Source organism: Serinus canaria, chromosome 4 (genome assembly GCF_022539315.1).
Source record: "Serinus canaria isolate serCan28SL12 chromosome 4, serCan2020, whole genome shotgun sequence".
Taxonomy (NCBI): domain Eukaryota; kingdom Metazoa; phylum Chordata; class Aves; order Passeriformes; family Fringillidae; genus Serinus; species Serinus canaria.
Genome location: NC_066317.1, coordinates 54,571,623 through 54,599,573, shown reverse-complemented (window position 1 = coordinate 54,599,573; position 27,951 = coordinate 54,571,623). Strand labels below are relative to the sequence as shown.

The window sequence follows — 27,951 nt, the reverse complement described above, 5'->3', positions numbered from 1 at the left end:
GCTATATTTGGAATGCTGTTTTGTGCTCAGTATTCTGAGAGAGTAAAGTGATGTGCATATGTAAATCTCTATTATATACTAGAAGCTCTGTATCACACAAAGCATGTGACTTCTTTGACTGAGAAAAACAAGTAGAAAAGTTACAGTTTTCTGATCTTCCCAAGGATCAGGGGCTGAATCCAATCCCAAAATGATTATTGCAAGTTAACAGATTTGGCTCCATTTAGTGACTTCAATAATGAGGACAAAAGGCTGCCCAGAGGGAGAAAGAATTGAAGCAATGTAAGGCAGGTACTTATTAATGAAACATAACAGACAAAAATTTATTTGCAGAGTATCATTACTGAAATATAAGAAAAACCCTATATACAACATAAAAATAAGAAAGCATCTTTCAAATTATTTATAATTTATTTTACAATTTTAAATTCAAATTAATTTTATTTCTTATGCATGGGAAAATTGAATCCATAGGAAATGCCAAATTTTAATAGCAAAAAAGCACCTCATACTGAAAATAAAAATGTGTTTTTGTTACAAATTTGTTGTATTAAAAAACTGTTGTAAGAGACTGAGAAATAAGCCCTGTATTTGAAATATTTCAAACAAACACCTAAGGTATTTTTTAAAATTTTCAGCCTGTGAAATATGGCAAATTCATCTACCTGCACTTAGTACACCATAAATTTAAACCTAAAATGATTTCCCATACATATTTCATTGAATATATGTATAAATGCATTCTATGCTCTATGTATGTCATAAAGGAGTGCATATTTCTCTATATATATAAAAATATGAGTTAAAACAAATTCATTATTTATAATAAAAAAAGAAGAAACATGAAGGTTTGTATTAAGAAGAATAGGCAATATGAAGCATTTGTAACTGCAGGTCATGTATAAGAGTACAACATGAGGTACTCACTATGCTACAGTCAAAATCTTACTGTAATTTATTCTAAACCAGCTTTTTATTGGAATATTAGATTTCATATTCTTTCTCAACAAGAAAATACATGCTATTACTACTAAAAAACAACAAGTCTTGCATACTGACTAATGCAAATACATTTCTATCTAGATTCAGAGTGATTTTTTGGTTTAAAATGTCTCAACAATTTGAAGCTATTATCACTCACCATGTTCAAGTTTCAAATCTAGGTTTTGACAATGAGATTAAGAGAAACCTCTTGATGTCTGTCTCTCATTACTCACCATATGGCCTCACCCCTTCAGCACTGGATGCCACTTTTTCAACCTACTTATTCTCACAAAAAACATGAGTTAACCAGCATCATTTTTACCATTTTCTAGATTTTTTTAAGGTTAAAAAGGAAAGAAATCACAATGAGAGTTCCTGAATGACAACCCAGCTGTCTATTTACTTGTGGTTCTTTTAATTATACAATTGAAGTTGCTGATATTTGGTACCTGTCTGAAACTTACAAACAATCCAAACTACAGAAGAAATATAGGGCAATGTTGATTGCAGATTAGGTAACAGTCTGAGGATATTAATCACAAGTATTCTTATAAAAAGGAACTAGCAGTATGTCAATATAAAGAATACCACTGCTCCACCACTTGTAGAAAGTGACAACTTCCCCCAGGAGTGTTGTTTCACATCAAGTGGCATGTTCTTCTGTTACTGTCTCAAAGGAAGAAATTCAGATAATTTCTACATAAATATAACTTTGCAAGACAAATGTTAGCATGGACATTTTGCCTTAGCTCAAATTTCATCATGAAGTGTAAAACCCAGAACACAGTCTTCTACTGAGAAACAAAGAAACCTGAAATATTTACAGTTCAAGAAGGATACAGATCAAACTGCTAGAACACAGGTTGAACATTCTGGTTGCATTTTTCAGACATATCTAGGCTGAAACCAGCCCCTCTGTTGCTACAAATGTCTGAAGAATCACAGCTTAGTAAGTAGCTCCCATTAGGTCCCTCAGAAATACAGAACTTGGTTTTGAGCAGGGAATGCTACATTTCCTCTCCTTGCTCAGGAGTACATGCTCAATGAAATGTGATTGACACACGACATATAGAAACCGAATTCGCTGAAATTCTAGACCCTAATTATTTTCCTAACTTTTCTATTTTATTTAAAAAAAAAAAAAAAAAAAGAGTCCCTCCTTACCTTGCTACTTACTCATTTGGTGGTTGACCACTAAGAAAAATAGACTCTTCTTGCCCTTTCTTCTCAACTATATTTTCTCAAATTTCTCTAATTCCACTCTGCCGGTCCAGCAGTTTTAGCTGCAAGGAACAAGCCTCCTTTGGGAGCATCACAAAACAGTCACAAAACTGTTGCACTTTGTTTTGGTTTGACTCATTTCAGTGATCAATATCCTTCCTTCTAATTTATGAAAGCTGTGTTGTCTAAACAAGGATGTTTTTCCATTATGATGTCACTTATTTTTTCTTGAGTGGTTAGTGGAAGACTGAAAATGTTCTCAAAATAAGGGCAGATATCTATCAGGAACAGTCAAGGTCCCTTCATCTACATATATATATATATATATATATATATATACATATATATATATATACATATATATCTATATATATAATATATATAATATATATACATATATCCAAAAATCAGTCAAATGCACACATGGAATCTATACATCTAGTTAAAAGCAATTATAAAATAATCTAACCTGTATCCTACTATTTTAACATGAAAATATGTACTATGTAGTACTAGCATAACTTACAGACATTGATCAGTAATGGTTTTTTTAAAAAAAGAAACATGAAATTGACCAATTTGTACCTATGTCAGACCTTCCATGTAATAATTGTTTTCTTGAGATATCCTCTCTGTTAAATTTACTTCTTCTCTGGTAAAAGCTACTTAAAATGTGGTACACAAAGTTTTTAGTTTTGATTATTCCTCTTTCTTAATGAAATATACACAAATGCATACACACATGCAATCAAACTATTATTGTCCTATTTCTAAAATTTCCCCAACTAGACTTTGGAAGGGCATATTTCACTTCTATGAACAGAATGGTCTCATTTGTGCTTCTTCACACTGCTCTAGTAACATGAAGCAAAAATACAGATGAGACTGCAAAATAAGATTTATGGCTGCTTTTGCAGTTTTCCCCCAAAGTAATTCTGTAAGTATTTTTGAGTTAAAATTCATACTAGACAATAAAATTGTAGTGTAATATCTCCAAATTATGCATTATTTTGGCATTACCTAGAACAGATCCAGTTGCTTTGTAAATTTCAATGTTTCAAATAGGTCTACACATAATCAGATACATAAATCCCTACAAAATCACTGAGTATCTCACATATGTCATTAAAATAAAAGGCAAAAGAATTTTGATCAAAAAATGCATCAAGAATGGAAAAAATAATTTAGGATTCAAAGGACCAAAGATGACTGCATTATTTCTAAACAGTACATTATTATGGATATTTTTTTTATTCAGTCATTCCATCATTGTGTATATTGAATCTTGTTCTATAGAATTTTAGGTAATGATTATTGACATCTGCAAATATTCCAACAGCAAGACCTTCTAGATTCTCAGCACTAAAGTACATTAGAGAGCAGATTCTCAGCACTAAAGTACATTTTCTCTCCACACCTATACTCAGCTGAACAAGTGAAGTCATTTTTCAGAAGCGTATTTTGTCATATCAAATTTTTGTCATCTTAAAATGAATTATTTTATCCAGAGCTACATTTTAAAAGCAACCTGGGCATGGAGCAGTGGCAGAGTGCACAGGGAAAATGCTTAATCCAGGCATTCTGTAGGAAGCTCCTGGTATCCATACCTGGAGATGAGAGGTGGTTAGATGAAGATTTTGCTGCAGGTATCAAATATATGTCCCCCACCTTTACTTTGGGTGACTGTATTTATATTCTGGGAGGAAACACCTCCATTCCTTTCAAAATACATGGATTTTGGCCAGAAACAGCCAAGACATAGCTGGATAAATAACTTCCTTCAGATGAATACTCAGAATTACAGAAGCTTCAAATGATGCTCAAAAGCAACTCTACCTTTGCAAAGATAAATACAAGGGGAAATTTCTCTACCTGCACATAGTCAATCTAAAAGGATTATTAGTATGAATGCTTTCTTGAAAAGAAATTCAAGACTACAAAGCAGAGGATCTAATGAGGGGAAGGATTCTCCTAGAACAGTGTGGCCACAAGGAGCCCTACCCCAGTTAGAAAGCAAATATCCTGTATGATCCTGAACCAGAGAGGGTCTGTGAACTCCCACATGAAGAGACAGGACATATGTTATCCTTACAGAAATATTCCTGGCAATATTTCTAACAGCTCCTAAATATTTTTCACCATTTTTCATGCAGCATCTAGATTTTTTAATTCAGACAGATGTGGGTCTAAAGTGACCTATTCTACAGTGATTTAGTTGTTTTCAGATTCCTTAAAGACATCCATGGAAAGCACTTGACGAAAAGATCTTCATAAACCACAAGCTCTTCCTCAAAACTTTTACATAAATTGTTGCATTTTATTCCTATTTTGATAAAAGCTTGATTTCTCTAATTTTGACATGAAAGAATGATTTTTGCTGTTCTTTACCAAGCACATTACTTTATACTTTGATGTGATTTGTGCATCATGTAATTAGGTCCAGGTAAAAAAACCAGTGAACTAAAAGGAAGGCAAAACAAAGTCAAAAATTCACTTTCAGTATAATAATGTTAAGGTTAAACAAGACATTGCTTTCCAAACAAACCATTCTCCCAAGCCTGAAGAAGACTACTTTTTGAGGATGGATGGAGAGTAAATAGAGCATCATCTACTACCCTGAGGCTGGGTATTAAGATGGTCACAAGTTTCAGTAAGTTTCACAGCCTGTCTTGCATCCAACATAAGCATAGAGAAATGTACCTATATAAATGAGCATATTGAAATCCACACCTCAGTTTTTACATCTATTTGGATCAAGGATGGATTTAAAGCAGCAACTGAATGCAGTTTCACATCTGGTCTTCTGAAATAACTCTCTGCTGTGCAATCGATACTTCTATAGACTGACTCTCCTTTAGAGACCTTGCATCCAGAATGTCTGCCAAGGTTTACAAGGAGGGTTGGGTTACTCAGAATAAAGTAGTTCTGTCAATCCTGCACTGTCTGGAGATGAAAAAAAAGACAAGTAGGAGGTGCTTGTTTCAACACATGCTAACTGAACATCTTTCTGAGAACAGGTGTTATAAGCAGCTGCTGAGAAAAGGCAATGGGACAGGTACTGCTGCAAGGTGTATTTCTGCCTTTCTCTTTATTGTGGAATTACACTACACTGCATCCCTGAGAGAAGTTATGCAGGAGAGGGAGCAGCACAGGAGACTGTTGGAAGCTGGACTTGTAACACAGCTCTAAGTGGATGGAGACGACATTCAAATTAGGATTATTCATGTCAGCCACATGCAGAGAAGGAGAAAACTCCCTTGATTTTTAATGTTCTTTTCCTTAGCAAATATGGTGCAATAAAGAATTTCTCAGCAGCATGTCTTTCCCCATACCATAAGGGTGAGAGTCATATTGCACTTAAGAAAATATTTAAAACCTTACTGGTTTTGCTAAGCTGTAAGGGTGACTAACAACATGTTAACACAGATGGTTCAGACAGACCAAACATCTTCTCTGTGCTTTTAAGTATCTGAACTATGAAAGAGGCCACATTTTAGCAGTTTGTGTGACAGAACAGATAAATTCACTAACATGACTTTTGGACTGGAGGTAACTTCTGTCCATCCAGATTAGATTTGATAGAAAAAAAGATATTTCTGTACCTGCATAGCGCAGATATATCCTAAGGCAGAAAACCACCTCTATTAAAAACTACCTCTATTTACCCCCTGAACCAATTTCCACTTTGTAGCTAAAGCAACAAATCACTTACAAAGCTGACTTTGCAGCCAAAAATGTTCATTGATAACAGCAGGTGAACTGGTCTTTTCTTTGCACCACAGTAGGAGAAACTAAGGATCAAATATTCTTACCCACCCTTGATAGCCTATTGAGTTTAAAGACATTTAGACACCAGTGAGTCCTACTAACCAAAAGATTTGCAGTTCATAGGATATTCACATGCCAAACATGACATTTATATCTGAAATAAGAATTTGAAAGATAACAAGTTCTGGAGACTGTTAGAGATTAGTGTAAGGAATAAGAAAGGAATAAGTGAGTCTAAAAAGATTTCAACAATGGCTGATTCTATTCAGATGAAAAAGTAAAGCATTTCTGTAAGAGATGTTATTACAAGATACAATCAGGGCATGATTCAGGAAAAGGAATAGAGTTTGTCCTTTCAAAGACTTTGAGTTATGCAGTTCCCTGATTTTTAAAAAGTTGCTCATACATGTTTAGATAATCTCTCTGCATAGCTACTACTTGACAGCTGTTCTGGACATAGAAATGCAAAGTGAATCCTTCATTTTGCCTTCTCCTACCTCCAGGTTTCTGGTGGAAGAATTCCCTCTAAACCTGGCCCTGTTCTAATCCATTGCTTCAGTTTGATCTCCCTCCTCTCCTCCCCTTCCAGCTTGAGTAACAAAACAAAAGCTTTGGAGTGAAGCTGCCCAGCAGAAAAAGTTCCAGGCAAGGAAGTTGGAGGGAAGATAATGGTCAGTGTCAACCACTCTCCAAGTAATGGAAGGAGAGGGGAAGGGGAGTTTCAATCTCTCCTAGCAAAAGTTGTATTGATTCAATTCTGTCCTCTTAACTGAAATAGCTGACTGCCTCCAGTGAAGCCAGCTTTATCTTCATTCTGGTCTGTTTTCTACTTGCTGGAAAGTAGAGAATGGATGAATCAGAATAACACAGTCCCTAGTTTGGGACACATGATAAAAATCAGGTTTCTCTCTGCCCTGCCAGTTGTTGAACACTGTAATGATATAGGTTAGGCTCGATGGTGTCAAAGGTCTTTTCAAGCCTGGGTAATCCTGTGACTCAGTTTATTCAGTAAAACTAAGCAGATTGACTGGGTTCTCCTGTTTTCTCATGGAGATGAGGGCAAGTCAGGCTCTTCTTCACCATAACTGCACTAAAATCAGTGGACTTGCAGCAAGTTAGGAACTAAGGATTTGTCCTTTATCTGTCTTCTCTGCCCTATAACAGCAAACATCAGGCATGCTGTCATTTCTTTCAGTGATATTTGCAGCATAAGTCAATGCGTCAGGGATGTTAAGACAAGCATGTTAATGAATCAGAAAGCCTAATTATGGGAATAGATTTGTTTCAGCATATGACCCATGACCTGCCTGCATGTGGTAGATGGGGAAGACTCTGCTTATTTTGGTTTCCAGACCAATGCTGGCAGTTTAAATGTGCTCCTCCTTGGATATGAACAGAAAAACTTTCCTTGCATTCAGTGGGTGAACAATAAATCACTAGTTCTGAATACACAATAAAAAATGTTCCTTAACCATTTAGGGCAGAATTGTTGTTTAATGTAGTGGTGCTACCCAAACATGGAAAAGTTGATTAGCACATTATCAGCCTCAGGGGAACTGGAAATCCCTCAAGTCACCAGAGTTACTCACACTGCATGTATAAATAAATCAACCCCACAAAGTTTAATCTTTTTACATTAAGGGATTGGTTTATGCTGCTGGGTACTTTTGAGTGACATTATTATCATGTGAGGAAATGCCATGACACTAATGGGTACATTAGAACAACAAGGTGTGCTTAACTGATAAATCATCTTGATATTATTATTTTTATTAAAATCAGTGTAATTTGTACTAGGAGGATTTTTTTAAAAGTGATTTAATAGAGATGAAATCACATAAAAACTTTTCCCACAAAATTAATGGCAATACCAGTGAGAAATGAGGAAAATGCTCTAACTCTACATATGCTAAAAAAAGAGCAATATTGCATCTCAATCTTTTTTCTCTATTTGTTACCATAGGGAATAAAGCTGAAGCTAATCCATAACCATGATGATTTTTTACGTGTTGCAAATGTTACACATCCAGAGTATTAAAAAATCCAAAAGTAAGCACTGCTATGAGGAGTAAATTACCATTTGTTTAGAACTGAAAAATTCCATAATCAATACATTATATAGTAACAAAGCAAATATATATTCCCACCACATACAGTTTGAAGATGATTCATTTCGGTAGTTCAGTAACCATATAAGTGTTAAAGATTTCAAATTTTATCAGAACTCTGAACAATTTTATGAGGTGATTATGTGAATCTGCATCCATCAAAGATCCTATTCTATGATAAAAAGTTAATGTTTCAGAGAACTGGAGTGCTCCCCTTGGCTGTGTGATTCTGACTGAGAGCTGTTACCCAGCAAAAAGGGTTGGTTTAGACTGACATGAGCAAACATAATGACAAAAGCAAGTAATTTTTGAGCAAGGGTTTCAGTGACATTTTGTGAAAAACTTGAAAAGCTGACAGCAAAAAATCTCAGTTATAACTGACCTGAAATAGCTTATTTCTATAAAACATGAAAAAAACCTCATTTTTAATAGGAATAAAAGTCCTAATAAATTACTGTGAAGCCCTCTGGGAGTAGATGAAATGATATGACCCATAAAATAGAGAGCAGAAAAGATTCTGAGCAAGCAACAGGAATTTTAAAACATATATTAATGATACATATTTTAAATACACACATTTAATGTTGGCATCTACGCCTTTTTTTTAAAGATGCACAGCAGGGTTGATCCTAAAGCTCATCCTGTAATAACAGTGTATTGCATTTATCTGTGAAACAGACTTTAAAAACACAGATACTTATACAGAAGAAAACTCTAATTGCATCATAAATCAGAAGAGCAAAGCATTTTTTAAACATGAACTGAACTAAAATCTATCAAGTTCAGTGGCACTGAACAGCTTTCAAAGAAAACTGACAGGTGCTTTGTTCACTATTTTAGTCTTTTTTTTAATGAACACCCTCTCACAGTTGTAAATTCACTTCAAAACAAAAATCTTATGCTAGCATCTACTTCTGTTTTCAATAAAAAAGCAAAAGCAACAGAATCAATCCAGGGTTTTTAGTCTGTTACTTTCCCTTTTTTCATTTCACAGTTTTTATAGCTGATGCTCTCTATTTTAGCAGATCAGACACCAAACCTACAAACAGTACAAACTGTGAGTGACCACTTTACCTTCTGAAAAATCAATCAGTCCCAGCAAATGAAGCAGCTTCAGAGATGCAAATATAATCACAACAATACCCACTGTTTGTAGTCCCTCCGACTCCCACTCGAGAGTCAACATTCTTCCAACAGGCAAATCATTCCAGTCTTCACCCCGGTTTGCAGTCAGAGGGAAATTAGAGGATTTCACCAAGAGTTTGCTTTGGAGAAATGTGCAGTGGTGTAAAGCACCACTATAGCAAGCAGTGGCAGTTCAGCAGCCACTCTAGCTGAGATAAAATATCAGATAAAGCCCTGCATCTCATGCTTCTCTGAGCATTTGATTTCATCAGTAGCGAGTCCTCCTAGAAGGCTGAGGTGGACCACGAACCTCTGGGTATGACATTGTATCCGTGGAGCAGCGTTACTGAGAGCTGCTGGAGGAACATCTGTGTCGAGCAGGAGACTTGGCTGACTCAGTGCCAAGAAGAAAAGCTCTGCAAACTTGCAGGAGGGAGCACGCTGCTATCAGCGCTCAGTGCTCCAGCGCTCCCAGACCCAGGTGCTGCAGTTCTGCCCAGCTCCTCAGCCCTTCCCCTGCTCCTCTCAGCACCATTTTTGTTAAGTTTGAGATATGACTCTTTGCTAAAGACAGACATCTGTTTTCACGTGCTAAATGCTGCATGTCAGAAAACTAACGCCCTCTGCATTAGAGAGAGCAATAATCAGAGAAATTCTGCCCCTTCCTCTTCTTAAGCATCACCAGAGTCTAATTAAATCTTTACTGAAAGTGAGAATAGAAATTAAAGAAATACACATCAGCACGATCAGGGCTGCCAGCTAGCAGAATACAGTGCTGTCAAGGAGACATGCACTCCCAAACTCCTGATCCACAGCCAGGAAGAATGTATTCTTTATTGATTGAGAAACAAAACAGGGCTTTTCTGCCTCAGGACATGAACCTAGAAGTGCTGAACCCCAAATGCTGATATACATTAATGGGTATTCAGCATTTTCCTGGGAAGTTCTTACCCAGGCTACACATCACGGGAAAAGATCCCAGCTGATTTATTAGATAGGTTGTATAAAACTGATTGTCCTGTGTTTATTAATGTGATTACCAAGAGGATACCCAGTGTGAAGAACATGCTCTGAAGAATATTTATACAGCACATGCATAACCAAGGTTATGCCTAAATGCTTACTCTTGTGCACATCCTTAAATTTTAAATAAATCCTGTCCATTGCTATACAAAGCACAACAATAAGGTGAAGGGAAGCCTCAGAAAAAAAGTATTTTAGATATTTTTATTAAGTTAAAATATGTTCTAGCACTAAAAAAAATTACATAAATTATGTCCAGTATCAGCTACTCAGGTTGCTAACCTCTTTTGACTAGAAAAATTTTTTCTAACTCTCAAGGAGTTCAGGTATTTCTATTTTTGTTCAAAAAGTCGTTATAATTTTAAATTAGCATAGCAAATTGTAACATTAACGATCTATTGTTTATGGGCTACCACATAGAGAAAGAAAAATATAATCTACAGTTTATTATCAGCTTTTTTTGGTTTTCTTTGAAGGCTGTACACACTGCAGGACCATATAAACAGAACTCTAGAAGCTAGATATTTTTATTGATGCAAAAATGCATGTGTGTGCATCAGTTAATTCTATGCTATATCTAGTGAATATATAAGCAAGAATATGTTTTGATTTTACATTTCTGGGTATTTAATACTAGAGTGTTGTGAGTTCTGTATTATTTATATATGCTCTCAGTCTGAGTGTCAGTTCACTTTCCCATTAACAAGTAAAGCTAAAGCAGGGTCTTAGAGGAAAGCACAGTAAAAATAAATCAGACCAAACACACTATCCCACATTTGCACCTTCCAAATACGTCATTACTCTTTACCTCATATTCCATATTAATGATTCAATAAATTTTGCTGTTAAGTTCTTCTCCTCTTAAAAGAAAAGTAACATTTTGTTTCCTCTTTATAACTTCTAGGTACTCTATATAATCTTCTCCTTTTAAGGCTCTGACATGTTAATCTTGACCTCATTCTCATCTCTGGCTTCTATGTATTCCTTGAGGTTTTTCCTATTTAGGCTTTTGTTTTTTGTTCTTTTTCATCAATGATAAAGCATGAACAAATGTTTACAATATTGCAGAAAGCAACAATCCTATTATAATGCTACACTCACACTACAGCAGTGAGAGGCCTTATTTATCTCTAATAAATGGAATTATCAGGGGAATTCTTAACATGGAGACATCTGTCAGTCCACATTCTCCTTCCATGGAGTAGGTTCAGGCTACCTTGTGTTCTTGAGCTGCCCCCTTTGGGAGCAGAGACCCTACTATTCCACCAGTGAAGGTGCCAACCCACTTACAAGTGAAAGCCACTCAGCAAGAAGTGGTCCCAGACACAGCCAAGGTTTTGCTTTCTGCTTTACACAAGAAGAAAGGCCTGGACCTCTTAAAAAAAAATGAAAGGGAGAAAAATTATGAATTTGATGAGTTTTAGAGGCCAATTCTACCTGCACAGCAAATGAGTTACAGAAGAATGTTTAAATTAAAAAAGAAAGAAAGAAAGAAAGAAAGAAAAATCTGAGAACACCCATTTGAATTAATGTAACTGTTTATTGACTTCAGAGAATCCCTCCTCAAAAAAAGAAATTGACTTTTCCTGTTGTTTCTCATGATAGTTCTCTAAGTTAGGGGAACCATACACTGAATTTGTGAGTCTCCAAGCCTTAAACCTAGTAAGTAAAGCAGCAAGGATAAGAAACAATGTGGAAAGGAGAAGGAAGTGATACATGAAATCTTTCCTGCCAAATGCCATGCAACAGATTAAAACATCAATGTTACTTAGAGATGTAAGTTCTTCTGGAAGAAGTTTAATTAAAAAAATTCTATGCCCCCAAAAATTTGGAAATTTAATCAATTTTGAATACATACATTCTGTTATACATACAGAAACTCTCTGCATGCTTATTTAATCCAAACTCCATTGCAATTTCTCTCACACACTTATTTTTTTCAATAATTTGAAAACAAATATTTTGTCTGACACATTCTTATGTGGAGCCTGTATTGACTGTACAAACAAATTTTAATAGTTGTTGAGAGAAAAATAATTTTTTTTCCATTATGTATTCCTCCTGGATACAAAAGGAAACACCATTTTTTACATTAAATTGGAAAAAAAAAATGAAACCAGGGGATGACATAATATCTAAGCACTGCTCTGGCTTGTTCTCTTTCCCTAAATCCACCTTTCATTTTTGACTTTGCAAGGCATTCTGGTGGTGATTGAGCAATACATTTATTTTTGCAGAAACTTCCTTGTGATTCTTCACTAGGTTGCACAGAAGGAAAAATTAAAGCACAAGAACTTGTGATGAAGCTATCCCATCTAAACATTGCATCTTCCACTGTCCTTAAATTCTTCTCCAGTGAGATTTGAAGCAGACAAGGAAGGAGATGCAGTGGGGTAGCCCTGTATGTTAGGGAGAGCCTTGACTATCTAGAGTTTAATGATGGTGACAATAGGGTGGAGTGTTTATGGGTGAGAGTCAGGGGAAAGGCCAAGAGGGCAGATACCATGGTGGGAGTCTGCTAGAGACCACCTGATCAGGATAGAGGCACACAAAATGTTCTGTAGGCAGCTGGGAGAAGTGTCATGATCGCTGGCCCTTGTTCTCATGCAGGACCTCAACTTGCCAAATGTCTCCTGGAAATACAACACAGCAGGGAGCAGACAGACCAGAAGGTGTGTGGCAGATAACTTCCTGACACAGCTGGTGAGGAAGCTGATGAGGGGACATGTCCCACTGGACCTGCTGAGTCCAGTGGGACATCTGGTAAGTAATGTGGTTCTTGCAGGCCATCCCAGGGACGGCACTTGGGAAAGAGAAATTCCCATAAAACATTTTCAAAAACTGTGAAACTGTGAAATTCTCAGGAAACTCTGGAAGGACCTCAGCAGAAAGACCATCTTGGACTTCTGGACAGACACTGGCTTGATAGGGTTGAGAAAATCCTGTTGGAGGCAGTCCTAAAGGGCAAAGGGGTCCAGGGAGGCTGGAAGTGCCCTAAGGAAGCAATATTACTGTCACAGGAGTAGGCTGCTCCCCATGTGCTAAAAGATGAGCCAGAGGGGAAGACAATTGGCCTGGTTGAGCAGAGAGCTTTGGCTGGAACTCAGGACCTCTGCATAAAAACAATACAAATTTTTGTCTCCTAAGTAAATATGTAAGAGGAACCTGTGCTAAAGTGCTGTAGGAGACACACATTACTTGGAAGCACAGATCCCAAGTGAGTTGTGAACTGGACAGAGTAGATATATCTATGCTAGTGGCATCTACAAGAGTGATCCAATTCTGGAGTCCCAATATTTTTCCACAAGCAATCCTAACTAATTACTGGCTACTCTGATAATTTTAAATAAAATCATTTATGTGTGGAATGCAAATAATATAAAAAGGACACCTTAAATAAGACAATGTATTATGCACTAAAACATTTTGTAGCTGATTGCCATGAGCTTGTAGAATACCATCAATTTTCCCTAAGAAGAAAAAAACACTGAGAAATAATATTTATAAAGCTAAGATATTGGAAATTAAATTTCATTCATTTCGAAGTTGATTAAGAACAGAGAAAAACTGCCATTTAAAAACAAACAATTCCATCTAATTTAACACAAAAAAAGAAGTAGCACATGCTTAAGAATAACTACAGGATGCTAAGAATTGAACAACCAAGGAATAAAACTATTTTAAATTCTAGAAATACTTAAATACCTAAATAAGAATTCAAATATTAGCATATAGGGATATAAAATTTTCCTACAACTTAATATGGTTAACTTGTCCTTTCAAAATTCTTTGGTATTATAACACTTCTTTTATACTAATCCCAGTCAGTACCTGGTTTTGGATTACAGCTGTCACTGTCATTATCACATTAAAATGTATTTTCTTTTAATGCAATTAATTATCTTCCTAATTCTCTTTAATAACTTTTATTTAATATGTTTACAAGAAATTTTTACTGGAAATTATAAACTCATCTTTTAAAATTTCCTTTGACTCTTACAGAGAATCTACCTGATCCCTAATACATTGAAGTGTTTAATGTCTTTTCACTTTATTTTCTTTTTAACACCTGCTTATAAACAATATCAGTCTTTTCAGACTTTTCTCTTTATACTGAGAATGATTTTCATTTCTGTGCAGACATTCTGGATTTGCAGTTGTCTAATGTACAGTGGGGCTGACCAAAATTGAACCATTTTCAAGTCAAGGATGTAATACTATTCATTAATTGACTTGAATTTTACTACCTTCCTAGGTGTTAAAATCTGCACAGTGTTACAATTAATGTGTGTGTGTGTGTTAATTGGCTGGGTGTAATAGTTCATTAGACTCTATTTGATTATTTTCCCCCAACGTATCTGAAAAAGGAAACTGCAGATGAGTTGGAAATAGAAACAAAATTTGGAAGTATTAATTAGCTGCCCTTCTTTCTGTACTCTCTTCTTCCAGAGGGACATGTTAGACAGCCAGAAGAGAATGAAATGGTCAAACAAACACAGAAAGGGCACCTACAAACAGGTCAGATAAACGGCATAGCTTCAGCTTCTTGTTCATGCCAAATCCAAGCTTATTAGCAAAGTTATCTGGTGGATAATGAACTTAATCCTCCTATTATTTAACCAGCAAGAAATTCACTCACAGGCAATAAACTGCAGTTTTCTACACAGAAAAGTTTCTATCTTTGATCTGCAGAAGAAAAATATGTCTACCAGAAAGCATGTCAAGAACCAGGAGAAGAAATTAATTTACACACATCTTTTCAAAAATTAGTCTCAGGGTAAAATAATTTTGAGTGTAACACCTCCTTTGTAGGCTGCTACAGCTAATCATGTAACTTTTATAAAATGTGTAGAAAAATGAATCTAATGTATGGAATCACATTGTTCACCTCACCAGCCCTGCAGCTGCTCAAGTGCCCAATATTGCACTAGCAGATTACTTATCCAGGCAGAATTGCAGGAAAACATTTGCTAGCTAGAAGCGCAAGGTAGAGCCTAATTATGAAAGATTCATATATTATCTATCATCTTCCATATTTACAATAAGTGCTTTAGATCTTTAATGAGTGTAAGTGAATACAGGCTGAGAAAGGAAAAATTCAACATCTGTATAGGCAAGATAAATTTCACTGATTTGTAATCAAGGAAGAAAATATGATATCCAAGCTTCTAAAGATTTGGCCTCATACTTAGTAAATTACACTAATATAATATTGCAGTTACAGCTGTATTACGGTTCTAGGCTATGGCATGGGATTTCATTTCTTTTTTCCTCTCTTCATTTTCACCTTATAACTCTCACTTGCTTCTGAGCTTTTGTGCTTGCTTTGATCTATATCAAAGGACTGCTGCCATTACTGATTTGAAAACAGGAGCTGAAAGGAATCCCATAAGAAAACCATTGCCAAGTCCCTTCATAACATAGCTCAGGTGGATTTATTTGTCAAAAAATCTAATTGATACAGCATGTTATACAAATATGTATAAAATACTTAGTGTACAAGTGGTTTGTAAATTAAATGGAATGTCCAAGGGAGCAACAGTAGCATTTTAATTTATTAAGCTTTAGCAAAGGATTACAGAGCAGCTATATGCTTCCTAAACGAGGTTAAATTACATTTAGTAATAGTCAGTAATCAAATTCTGGTTTGTTCTATTGCAAAGCCCACTGGCTTGTTTGACAAATGAAATTACCTCTAAACTATGCAACTGTGTCTTCAGCCTACAAACTTGGGGGTGTTTTTTTATATTAAATAATAATTGCTGCAGCAGGAATGGCCACTACCAAATTTCTAAGCACAAATTTATATCTACACAGGAGAAGTGCAGAATAATGGAACTAAGGGCCAATCACACCCAACTACTTTGTTAATTATAGAAACCCACCTTCCTCTAAGATATGCTTTTCCTGCTTACAAGAAAACACAGGGTTTTTTGCCTGTACAACCCTTGTCTTCTTCAGTCTTTTCACATTTGGAACAAATATGGTAACATCTGACTTGCCGAGTTTCTTCTTTCACTAGTATTTTTGTAATTATACATTGAAGCAAGAGGATGCCACTATCAATGACTTTATTCACGGAAATTAAAAAACTACTGGGAGGCCAGCAGATTAAACTGGAGGAAATGATGGAACAGAATAGCAGCATTCACAGCTCCATATTCAGTCATTTTATGTTAGCCACATTATGACTATATCCACTCATGTGGATACATACATACATCTAGGAAGCCCATACATCTAGGAAGCCATGTATTTATGGGTTGTGCAGCTAGATGTCCTCAGATGAGTTCCTAAGGGAAGGGAAGGTGTTTTCTGTGGTGATGGATGAGAAAATAAATGAACCATGTATGCCAGTAATAAAATCTGATATTCTAGTAACAAACGAATATTCATCACCAAATCTCCAAACCAACTATCAATTTAAACTTGGCAACCTATCCTCTGCAACACCTCTGTTTCAAAACAGATGTTTCTGGCTCTCTATGGTTTAATGAATGGTTAGCAACTAAACCAAAGGGGAAAAAAATAGCTAAAAAGGGACTGAAATACTAACCACAATCATAAGAATATTACTATTGTTCAGCTGTTTTTTTGTATTGCACCTCTCTCTGATATATAATAACCCGCGCACAATAAATGTTCTATTTCTCTCCTTGGCTTTTCCAAAGGTGAAGCACTGTATTTCACCATAGCAACCAGAAAGTATTATAAATTAAGGCTGAAGAGGCTGACATATTTCTACATTTGATGTACTTGTTAAAAAAATGAATGTATTTGTCCTGTAAAGATGAGCTATTACATAGTTGCAGCACATTAAAGAAGTGTCTGTAATCCTGATTAAGTCCCTTAGCTCTATATAATTAGACTTGTACTGCAGATGGAATATGAGGTTTGACTACCACTCTGCAACATGTGGTTGCCGTTCCAAATTATGCAACATTCAGAATTAGTCCATATCACCTCGTGAGAGACTGGAAGGTTAATGGTTAATGACTCAAAACTATTGACCTTTTGCAAAAAGTGCAGAGAGCTTTGGTGACCCTATGCAAAGTAACCACCCATGTGCAGAGGGGGTGCACACCCACCACGGGAGGATGACCATGACAAACTGACTTTCGTTAGCAGCAGCTGGGTTTTGAGCCACACAAGGGAAGAGGTCAATGAGAAGATCTTGCGAGGAGAGTTAGAGCTTTTTATCATGATGGTGTCCTCCCTTTCACAAATGACTCAGAAGTGAAAAATTCTTTCCAGGGACGTACCAGGCCATTAACACTTAGACCTGAGGGTATTCATCCCTTCTGATGGGGCATAGCTGGCTCAGCCAGACGTGGGAGCTGTCCTGTCTAAGAAGGTGTCATAAGCCATCAGTGACACCCAAAGTACCCCCTGATCCACTGTGTTACATCACTGTCCTAGGGTGATGCTTTGTATTCTCAATTGTGTGTTCTGTTTATGCTGGATATTATGTTCTGTGCCTTCAAGACTGGCTCTGAAGAGCAAAGTTTTGTTTTGTTTTGTTATCAGCCTGCTCACTCCCCAACAGTCGGCGGGACACAGAGATGGGGCAGTGCATAGTGTGGCTTTTGCTTTGCTCTTGCTCCTGCTTTTGCTTCTGCTCACTAGTTAGTTTAGCTAGGCAATCCAAATTTTCCCAGGACCGTTTTTCTTTCCCTCTCTTGGAACCACTCGAGCCTGCTCCGGACTGGAACCTGAGGAACACCGAGAGATTGCACCTTGTGGCTGCAGCAGCCATTCCCAATGCCGGAGGGACTGATAACAGAGAGCCCACCCCAGGAGAGACTTCCTGCACTTGTCATCTTTTTCAGAGCTGTGAAAGAGTGGTGTCATCTGGTATTGTTCATTTTGTGTGCTGGGGGGTGCTGTGCCTGTTAAATAAACAGGTTCTTTCCACTTCTCTCCGAGGAATCCTTCCTGAACTGGTTGGGGGGAGGGGCCCCTTTTGGAGGTTTTCTCCCAAACTTGCCCTAAACCATGACAATCACATAGTGCAAAATACTCCCACCTGACCCTGAATGTACATTAACCCACTGAAATTTGTGTTTTGCAGGCTTCCCCCATCCCCAATGGATCAAGACTTGGACTATCACTTCAACCAACAGACATTAAAACTGCAACAATCAAATCTCAGTCATGGATCCAGGTGTGGTAATATCCGTCTATTCTTAACCTTTCTTTTCCCTTCTACATTTTCTCAAATTTTATTTTTAAGATTTTATATTACTATTATTATTAAAACAAAAAGGCTACATAGCTACTTTCCATTGCAGCCAAATTGTTCTAAAAGAAACCCTACATACATTTATTTATAAATATATATATATATTTATATTCAGTTTTGTTTTACTCAAATAAATCCCAAGAGATCTATTGACAAGACCATGGGTTATTCTTGCCTTCTGTGGTGGTTTGTAACATGGACACTGAAGACTTTTTCTTTTCTTTAGTGTAGGGCCTGAAATTCACCTACATATAGGTGACTTCTGATAAGCAGGTTTACTCCTAATAAATGGTAGGAGGAGAAAGAAAAATAAATGGATGACAATACAAGGATATACATGCATAAAATCTCTACAATGAAAGGTAAAGGAGCTTTCATTTTCTTTTATATTCCCTCTTTTTAAAATTTCTGACCTTTTCATTCACAGCTTTCACTCTGACAATCTCAGAGGCTTCTTAAGACTTTTAATTCTGCCGTTAAAAGTGTAAGTAAGGCAAAGTACTAACAGCTCAGGAAATTGAAAGCTTTTGTGAACAGGACTCTCATTATTCCACAAAAGAGTGAGTAAAAAAAAAAATACTTTTGGGGAAGGGGCTGAAAGAAATGGCATAAATTGATGTTTTTCAGCACATAACACAGCAGCTCAAAACCCTATTCCAATGCAAGAACCTACAATGATGTCTGAAGATCCATAGAATGCAAAGGAATTTTTCTGCCACAGCAATTTTGCTTTTCTGGCAAACTGGAAAGCAGCTTTAGGATAAAACCAAACCCTGAAAGGAACAATGAGCTCACAATGACTTATCACTTCAGTAAGTTAAAGGAAGGTTGCAGATATTCCCCAAGGAAGCATTATAATGCCCAACTAAGCACAGCCTCATGAGGCTCCTGCAGATGCTGAAATGAGGGAAGAACAGAAACACACAATCTTGAAACCTACAGAAACCTTCAACAAAACTTCAGATACCACTTTTGATTGTTTTATGCTGCAGCAGGGATCAAATTTTTCTTTAGTAGCTTTGCAGGGTTTACCACACCTTCTATACAATCCATGCTTATAGCTTAGATGGGCAGATATTTCCAATGAGAAATTCATTTCACGTGCTTCTTGACATGCACAGGGTGAAACCCAAATCCCATAAACGAGATGCCTTCATGTCTTCCTTCTGATAAACAAAAATGATTTGGAACTGGCCAGATTTCTAATCCATTCTCTGCCATTTTTAGGATGAAGAATATTTTTACTGTCATTAATACTTCAGGAATCATGCCCCACCCCCAATAATCATCTGCGCACCAGGCTATGAATTTTAATTCCCTTAATCTCCTCAGAAGCAATTTCTGTAGCTTCCAAACACGTTGCTCTTTCCTGAACTCATTCTAATTAGGGAAAACAGTTATATAGAAAAAATGTGGTAACTAGGTTTGAGGTATTCAGTTAGTGATGAACAACATTCTATAATGACAGGCCAAACATAGCCTTAGCATTACATTAACAACCTCTTCTCACCAAAATAAAAGTAATTATTTAAAAACATTATGTCTTGTTTATCCCTCAAAATCAAATATACTTGAGCATCCCTTCACTTTCAGAAGCTGGAATTTCAGTTGAGGCACCCCCAGAAGTGTGCCCAGACCTCAGCCCATTCCCTCACTGCAACTGGTGCTTGTTTTGGGTTATGTGCATTTTCAAACTTGTTCTTGGCTAACAGGACAGTGACACATGCTGTCTTTCACTAGAGCACACTGAGAATAATTAGGCTGCTCTGAGGCTGCTGAACAGGTCTGACAGTTTGCTGCCCTGGCCCCAGCATGCTGTCACTTCTGCGCTTGCTTCGGTGTTTATCTGATACTGTGAGAGCTTTCAAGGATAATCTGAAATGAGACAAAATACAAATCGACAGAAAAACCCCAAACAAACAAAAATCAGAGCTTTTGTTCCAAACTACCCTGCAAGCAGAGCTCATTTCACTTTTGAGTACTGATCTCATGGTTGTAGCAATGCTACAACCAAGACTGGCAATGCTGTGCAGGCTCAGGACAAAAGCCAGACTCTAATGGGGAAAGACCAAGCAAGTAAGGAAAAGAATCCTGGGCAGGTTTTAACTGACATAATCAGCACAAAGGTATTGCCAGCAGTAATCAAAACTTGCTGTCACACCAGACGTGATCAAAGAGGTGCAGCAGCCAAGCAGCAGCAGCAGTAGCAGCAGTTCCTCTGTGTGGGACTCAGCCCCTGAGCTCACATGCAGCAGCAAAACAACACAGCTCAGTCCAACTCTGCATGTTCAACATGGTTGTGATTAATTCTGATTTACAGTTCTTAACACAAGCATACAGGATATGCTCTACAGAACTAGTACCTCTGAAAGATACTCCTTAGATTTTCTGATTTGGATCCCAGCTGAAAGGATAAATTAATGTTATATTATATGGTTTTCAGCCAACTGGTAAATTCCCTTGAAGAATTCAAGTCTAGTACATTTTTCCTTTCTAGTGAATCACACCATCTAACACACGAAAAGAGATACACGAGGTATCTGCTCAGAGGCACAAACCAACAGAATGCACTGGCTGGCTGGCTCCCTCACTGCCAGAAGAATGTTTTCTTTCACTTTTAATTGTTCGGGGGAAAGGGAATGCAACTGCAATAAAGGTTAAGCAACACTTGCTGCCTTATTTGTTAAACTCAGTTTCTCTTTTAGCAGAATGAGGGAATTACTGATCCTCAAAGAAGTTTCTCAGTGGTATTAAGTTAAGAACTATAGATCTTTTTATTGTAGGTGGAGGAGAAAAGTTAAAATAGTTAAACAATTTGAATAAACACAGTAATTTCTCCCCATCATAAATTCCACTATACAACAGACTGTATTGGAAGACATTATCTATGGATAAGTAAGTTTAAGAAAACATATTTCTCAAGATTTTTCTCAAAAATATTCCTTAATAATTCAAGATACTGTCTATTTTTCCCCAAGGTACTATTTAAACAGAGCATCTCTGAAGGAAGTAAGGAATAAAAGGATAGCAAAAAACTAAGGTAGTTTTATATTCTTCAGGGACATAAAGCAGCAAAAGGCCACTTGAAAAAAAGCAAAACACAGAAGTAAAGGAACAATTGCAACAATTTCAGCTACTCTGCAACTGTCAATCTCCAGTGAAAACAAAATTAACATACTCTAGGCATGAAGGAATGGTGTTCAGCTCACTTCTGCATCTCTAAACTTCCTGATGGTTAAATCAGTATATTTCAGAACATGTCTTGTGCTGACAAGCAGTAAGAGTGAGTAGAAATTCTCAGACAAAATTTGACAGGACAGCAAATTTTATCCCACTTATGGAAGACGTAAAGAGTCATAGACAGGCTCAAGAGTATTAGATCCAGCTGCCAGACCCCAGCTGCATCCCTATCCCAGCCCTAATGATTTGTTCAATGATCTCTGCAGTACAGCTTTCCTAAAGCAAAGGAAGAAAAGGCAGTTCCACCACACATGAATGCCTAATGCTCTAGGGCTATCTGTAGCGTTTTACAGCAAGAGCTGTTCTGCAAAGAATAAATACATTTAAATGAGACACGTGGTCCCAGGCATAGCTGCACATTTGCCAAGTGTCTCCCCCAGACAGGAATTTAAGCTGCCAGTGCTCAAGGCCAGGTTGCTGGGGAGTGAGAACTGCTTGAGAAGCTGTGACTACTCATGAGGATGATTAAGACCTGGAAGAAATCACACTCTTTCTCCCAGCAGTTTCATTTACATAGACACAGGTGCTCAGGCTCCCATTCAAGGCTACATTTTAAGTAAAAAAAAAAAAAAAATACATCTTCTGCAAAAAAAAATTTACACATGGAGTACAAGAAAATATCTTCTACTTGATAATAACCTTTAATATAGAAACAAATAGGTCATGAATGTTTGAGAAGGGAGATCTAAGCCCTATTAACCAACTGTGCTTCTAAGGTGGACACAAATTACTTGCACACAACCAGCAGTGTGTTTGTACATACCATAACAGACAGAAGCTAATAAATACACTTTTCATTTATGGAATGCTGGTCTACTGCAGAATAAATACCAAAGAAGATTTATATTGCTATTTCACTGCAATATCTTAGGAACTTCGGTCTATAAAGTATTACACCACTTTCATCAGTCTGCCATCTTTTATCTATTGTTTTCTTTTCCTTCAGAGCTAAGAACAGCCATTTCCACAGAGCTGTAATGATTCTAGCTGTGCATCCAGGACTCTATAAAAGTTACTCTCTATATCTGTTAAATCTCTTTATATTGACCCCCAAGTTGCAAATGAATAGCAAATACCAATGATTCTAAATTTAATGGCACAGATATCTTCACTGTGTTTGGTGTTTCTTCCTCCCACCACCACTCTTTCTTTTATCTTTTGCAGATCACAATCCCCCCAGTTAAAGCTTTTTAATGTTAATGGTTTGGTTTCCAATTCTGTGGATTTCTGGACATATCAGACACCACTGCTGACACATCAACGGTTGTACTTGTGCTTTTTTAATTCTGTTGTTCAGTTCTGCTGGTTAGCAAAGTAAGAATGATCATGCTTTTACAATGGGGCACTGCAGGAAAGTAACAGAAAAACAGCTTAAAGTAGTTTAGCTGAAAAACCTCCATAAGACTAGCTCAAACCAAGGAAGATCATGCAACTTTGTAATATTTGGTGATTCTACTTTTATTTTAAAAAAAACATTGATTGTGCTCCCCCTCTGGAATTGCTAAGTGTAACTGAAGCATATCCTACCCTTTTCAACAGTCTCTTCCTCATTTGTCAGTAGCTGCAGCGATGGACAATTGATGAAACTCTTTAGGTAAAAAAACCTTAAATTAAAATAAAAGTCCTTTCTTCTTAGTTACCAAAATTACTAAGCTTTTTCTGAAAATTAGCTTGCAAATCCCCCAAATGTGATACTTAGTTTACTTAAAATAGGTGTGTACATATTGGAGCTTATATAAATCCAACATTGAGTCAGCAATGTTTAGTAGCACTGCAGTAAACTCTAAACTCACTAGCACTGCAGTAGCACTGCATTATCCTCTTCCAGTGATGTGCTACTGCTATTCTTCTGAAGAAACTCTGACTCTAGAATGTACCACTGGTCAGTGTGGAGTATTCATCCTCCTATAAAGGGGGTTATAAAATTATACAGGACCTATAATTAGTTTTTTCCTTAAGATATCTTTACAACAAAAAAGAATCAATCTGGTTAAAAAGACAGACAAAATCCTGTTAGTTTCTCAGCCATGCTTTATCTGTCACTGCGTGAAGACTCCAGCACAGAGTCTAAAATTCTCACTTCAAATAGAACTAGCAGAAGAAAGTAAGGTTTTCTCTTTACTGGAAAGGTAGAACAGTTTTATTGAAGTAAAAAAAAATGCTAAGAGGCCTTATTCTAGTTTGTTTCAGATTAATAAAGCAAAGTAAGCAAAACTCAGGTGTGTTTTTACATCTTATTCTCTACATGTTCATCTCTGCTAAGATAGCTGCAGTGCAGTTGTGGCACAGTATTATGCCATTGTGTCAAGGCATTATGTCCTTTCCAGTTCCTGTGTTCTGCTAGGTAAGTACTGCCACAGCAAAGAAGTTTTGTTTGGTACCTTATTAGCCACCTGCTACTAAGGAAACTAGTTCTGTATGTAGCAAGGTGCTGTTGCTGAATACCAGTTCTGAGAATGGTACTTCTTCTACTAAGCACAAAGATAACAGATAGGAAAAAGAATAACTGATTTTTGTTTTATTCTTGCATACATAGCATCCTTTGATGCTATGCTGTTTCAAGCATTAAATACAAATTAGAAAATACCAGCTTGTGCTGCTAATACATGGGCAGAGTGAAACAGGCAGTCAGTCAGTAATAGCTGACTGAAGACCGTTGGAAAAAAACAAAAAGTAAAAAAAGAAAAATAAAAGCTCTTCTCCTAGAGATATGTCACTTTCCCCAGGGCATTCACTATTCCACTGGGGGTGGGAACTGCTTTTCTCCCTTAACAGAAGCAGTGGGAAATGAGTGGTATCTGGACTTGGGCAATTTCACCCTCCCACCAAGTACAATTATGGTGGGTCACTGATTTCTTACTGGTCTTCCCAGAAGAAAAAAAAATAAAAGAGAAAGCTTAAGTTTACCAGGCTGATATCAATATTTATTGATATACTCTTTGCCTTTTACTTCAGCTGCAGAGAGTTTGATCCAACTTTATACTAATGTAAGACCTCCAGCTTCCAGCCAAGAACCTTCTTGCAGAGGTCTGGGCACAGCTGCTGATATACACAAAAGCACATTCAAAAGACAATTGTCTAATCAGCTAGAATTTTTAGTCATTAATATCCAATCTCCTAGCACATTTAGTATGCATCCTGGCATGTTTTATTAGGCCATTATTTCTTTTTCTAGGATGGTTATTTAAGTGCAGAATGCAGCATGGTCAATATAGTAGGAAAGATTATTTTGTGTAATGGCTTAGTGGCTTTCTTTTATACACCCTTTCATCCATTCCAGCAAGTATATTGCCAAACTGCCTTAAACTTTATGAGGCATTTAACTAAGCAAATGCAGAACAGAAACTTGATCACGGTGTTGTGAAGAGAAATCCTGCCCTGTCCACTCACTTCCCAAATACTGAACCAGCCTGGAACTGTGCAAAGCTTGGAATACTCTTTTCCAGTTCTCTATATTCTTATTATTAATATAATTAAAGCGCAATAACCCCAGGTATTTTAGCAGCAGCATATCCATTCTTAATCAAATGCAGTCTTTTCTGCTGCTGCATTATACTAACAATTTTCATAAATAATCATACATGTTTAAATAGCTTTATTTCACTGTCCTATGCAGTAGGTAAAAAATCAGTTAAGAAAAATAAATTTATTTTAAATTATGCATTACTTCTATATATCCCTACTGCATCTTTATATCAAAACCAATTGCCAATAATGAAATATCCCTCAGAAAATGTAAAATATTTGATCAATAAAAAAATCACCGTTATTAATAAATTCTAATTGAAAGGTTTTTTCAGCTGTTTAGCTGCATTTTATAATTACTTTCTTACAAGAGTTGATTGCTATCTTGCATGTGAACATTCTTAACCCTTTTCTATCCCTCTGTCAGACACACCCTGCCTGTGTGGATCATCCTTGTTCTGCTGAGTTTTATGCTGGGTAATATAGGCAGAGAAGGATCATTGCTGTTGGTGCTCTCTTGAAAGCAGGTATGGTATGTTTGACTAGAAAAATCAAAGTTTTCAAGAAAAGCTTTTTGCTCAGAGCCCATTCCAGTGTTCTCATCATGACCATGTCATTTTGAACCTCATGACTTCTCAATTGCCTCAAAATAGGCGACAGCACTAAGATATGTTTAGGATGATAAATGAGACATGATAGAAAAGACCAAAAAGTTATTCTGATTTCAAAGTGTAAGAAGTGTGAGCAATCCAACTCTGAGGGCATTTATTTCCCTATTTCATTTTTCTAAATAACTCAAAAAAATCTTCAAAGTATATGACTTCCTGCATATCAGTAGGCATCAGAAATAACTTTGCTATTGTTTCAACAGAATTAATGTTTTCACCTACTGCAGTTAAAGATTGTGCCATCAACACATAGCTTAACAAAACACATGCTCATATGGGCTGTATGAATTAGTTTTTTATTATTAATGAAAGCTTGGTGTCTATTTAATTTAAATATGATGAATTTTTAATCTAGTCTATATCTCCAGATATCAACAAACCTGAAATAAATTGTAACCATAATATCATCTAAATTAATTTATGTGGTATTAATGATTTAAATGACAATGCTGAAATGTTTTAGCTGTCTCTTAAAAGATCTTTTGGCTGTTACTGTCAATTACTTATTAATATTCTAATAAAAAATAAACTATATTATTATTCATCAACTACATCATTTATGAGTCCTATTTCCTAATGAAACTTTATGTTCACCCTGAACTTTTGCTATGCCAACTATGGTATGCATCCTAAATTCAGATTCTCATATGAGATAAGAATAGTTTCCTCCCAGTAAATTGCATAATTTATATACTTTTAAAAAACAGTTATAAATAGAAATTACCTGACTGACCAGAGAATATCTATAATAGATGTGTTGCTATTTTGGCAAGAAATACAAGATTTGCAATACACAAACAGAATTGGTAGAGGTGACTGTCAGCTCTGCAAAGACATGGAAACCATTTTTTACCCACTGGAACAAGAGAAGGACATGTGCATGTATCTCTATTCTGGGTTATGATTTCCTTCAGTAATCAATGCAATTACAATGTTTTTTAATGGTGCATCTTTGGTTAATATTACTCCAAAGTGTAGTGACTTGAAACAGCAATTCTGATTTAGACAAAAAGATTAACTTTCTTCAAAGAAAACATTACTGAAATGCTGTTAAAGATTTTCTTGCAATCCAGTGGCACTCTCTCAATGTTGTCTGAGAGGAGATGAATTAAATTTTACATGAGCATTTTGCTGAGGGAAGGTGAAAAGAAAATTTGCTGTTGCAAAGGGCTGCAGGTAGAGTACCATAGCTTGTGAATAGTGATCTGTAGCACTGGTTGGTGTGGGAACTGTGAAGAAGTTTCTCAGAGGAAAAAGCTGTATCAAAAGGATTATATGGTTTACTAGAACTTCAATAAGTAAAAGACAGAAACTTAAAAATGTCATGATTAATGATACTGAAAGCTGCAGATAAATCCGAATGTATTAGTACCTTTGAATTTTATTGCCTATGTAAACTAACTTGCCTCAAAGGAAAATCATTGCATATCAGCCTGACACAAGAGTAGGAGTGATTTTAAGAAATTGCAATGATGTGTTGTTATCACAACTGACTTGATAGTGTGAGGAAAGAAAGGAGACAGCTTTAGTGGCTGCAATAGGATCTTCTAACTGATGTGAAACACACACCTAACCTTCAGCATGACAAGGTGTTAATGAAGACCACAAATCTCTCTTGATCTTTATGGCATACCAAGAGACTCACAAATCCATGTCAAAACCCTAGACTGTCTCATCAGTGAAGCCCAGATAGGCCAGGTAACAGAGTATATTTCATAACTGTCCTTCTGATACTTACTGTGATAAAAAGAGCCAGTCAGGATCCAATTAACCCTATTTATTGGTAAAATAATTTTAAAGAGTAAATCTGGGGACTTTCTGGCAGGAAGAAGCCATGCACTGTGTAAGAGCTATACAGACTCAAGCAAAAATTAAAGAATCCTTGTTTCCATTACTTCAAATAATTGGCAGGTACTTTGAGTGGCTCCAATAATGCATAAGGCACCAGGAGTCTCTTTGTCTTCACAGAGGATGAAAAAAGTCAGTCAATAAAACTTCCTTTAACTGGGTATCACAGTAGTCAAACAGTCTAGCTGAAAACCATGATAATACACTATGTACATTGCTTTTATTTCTACATTGTTTTTCTTTCACCATGATATGGAGG

General features: G+C 36.5%; 1 protein-coding gene across 2 annotated transcripts in view; it reads right to left on the bottom strand.

Moving 5' to 3' along the window:
• KCNIP4 (potassium voltage-gated channel interacting protein 4) overlaps positions 1–27,951 on the bottom strand; it is a 178,119-nt gene that overhangs the window by 84,434 nt on the left and 65,734 nt on the right. The window contains exon 1 of one of the 2 annotated variants that reach the window (XM_009099804.4): positions 9,156–9,267. The exons of the other annotated variant lie outside the window; for it this stretch is intronic. Within the exon in view, the coding sequence (XP_009098052.2) occupies positions 9,156–9,267 (112 nt within the window). Of the gene's footprint in view, positions 1–9,155; positions 9,268–27,951 lie in introns of those variants that run through there. 2 annotated transcript variants of the gene reach the window in all.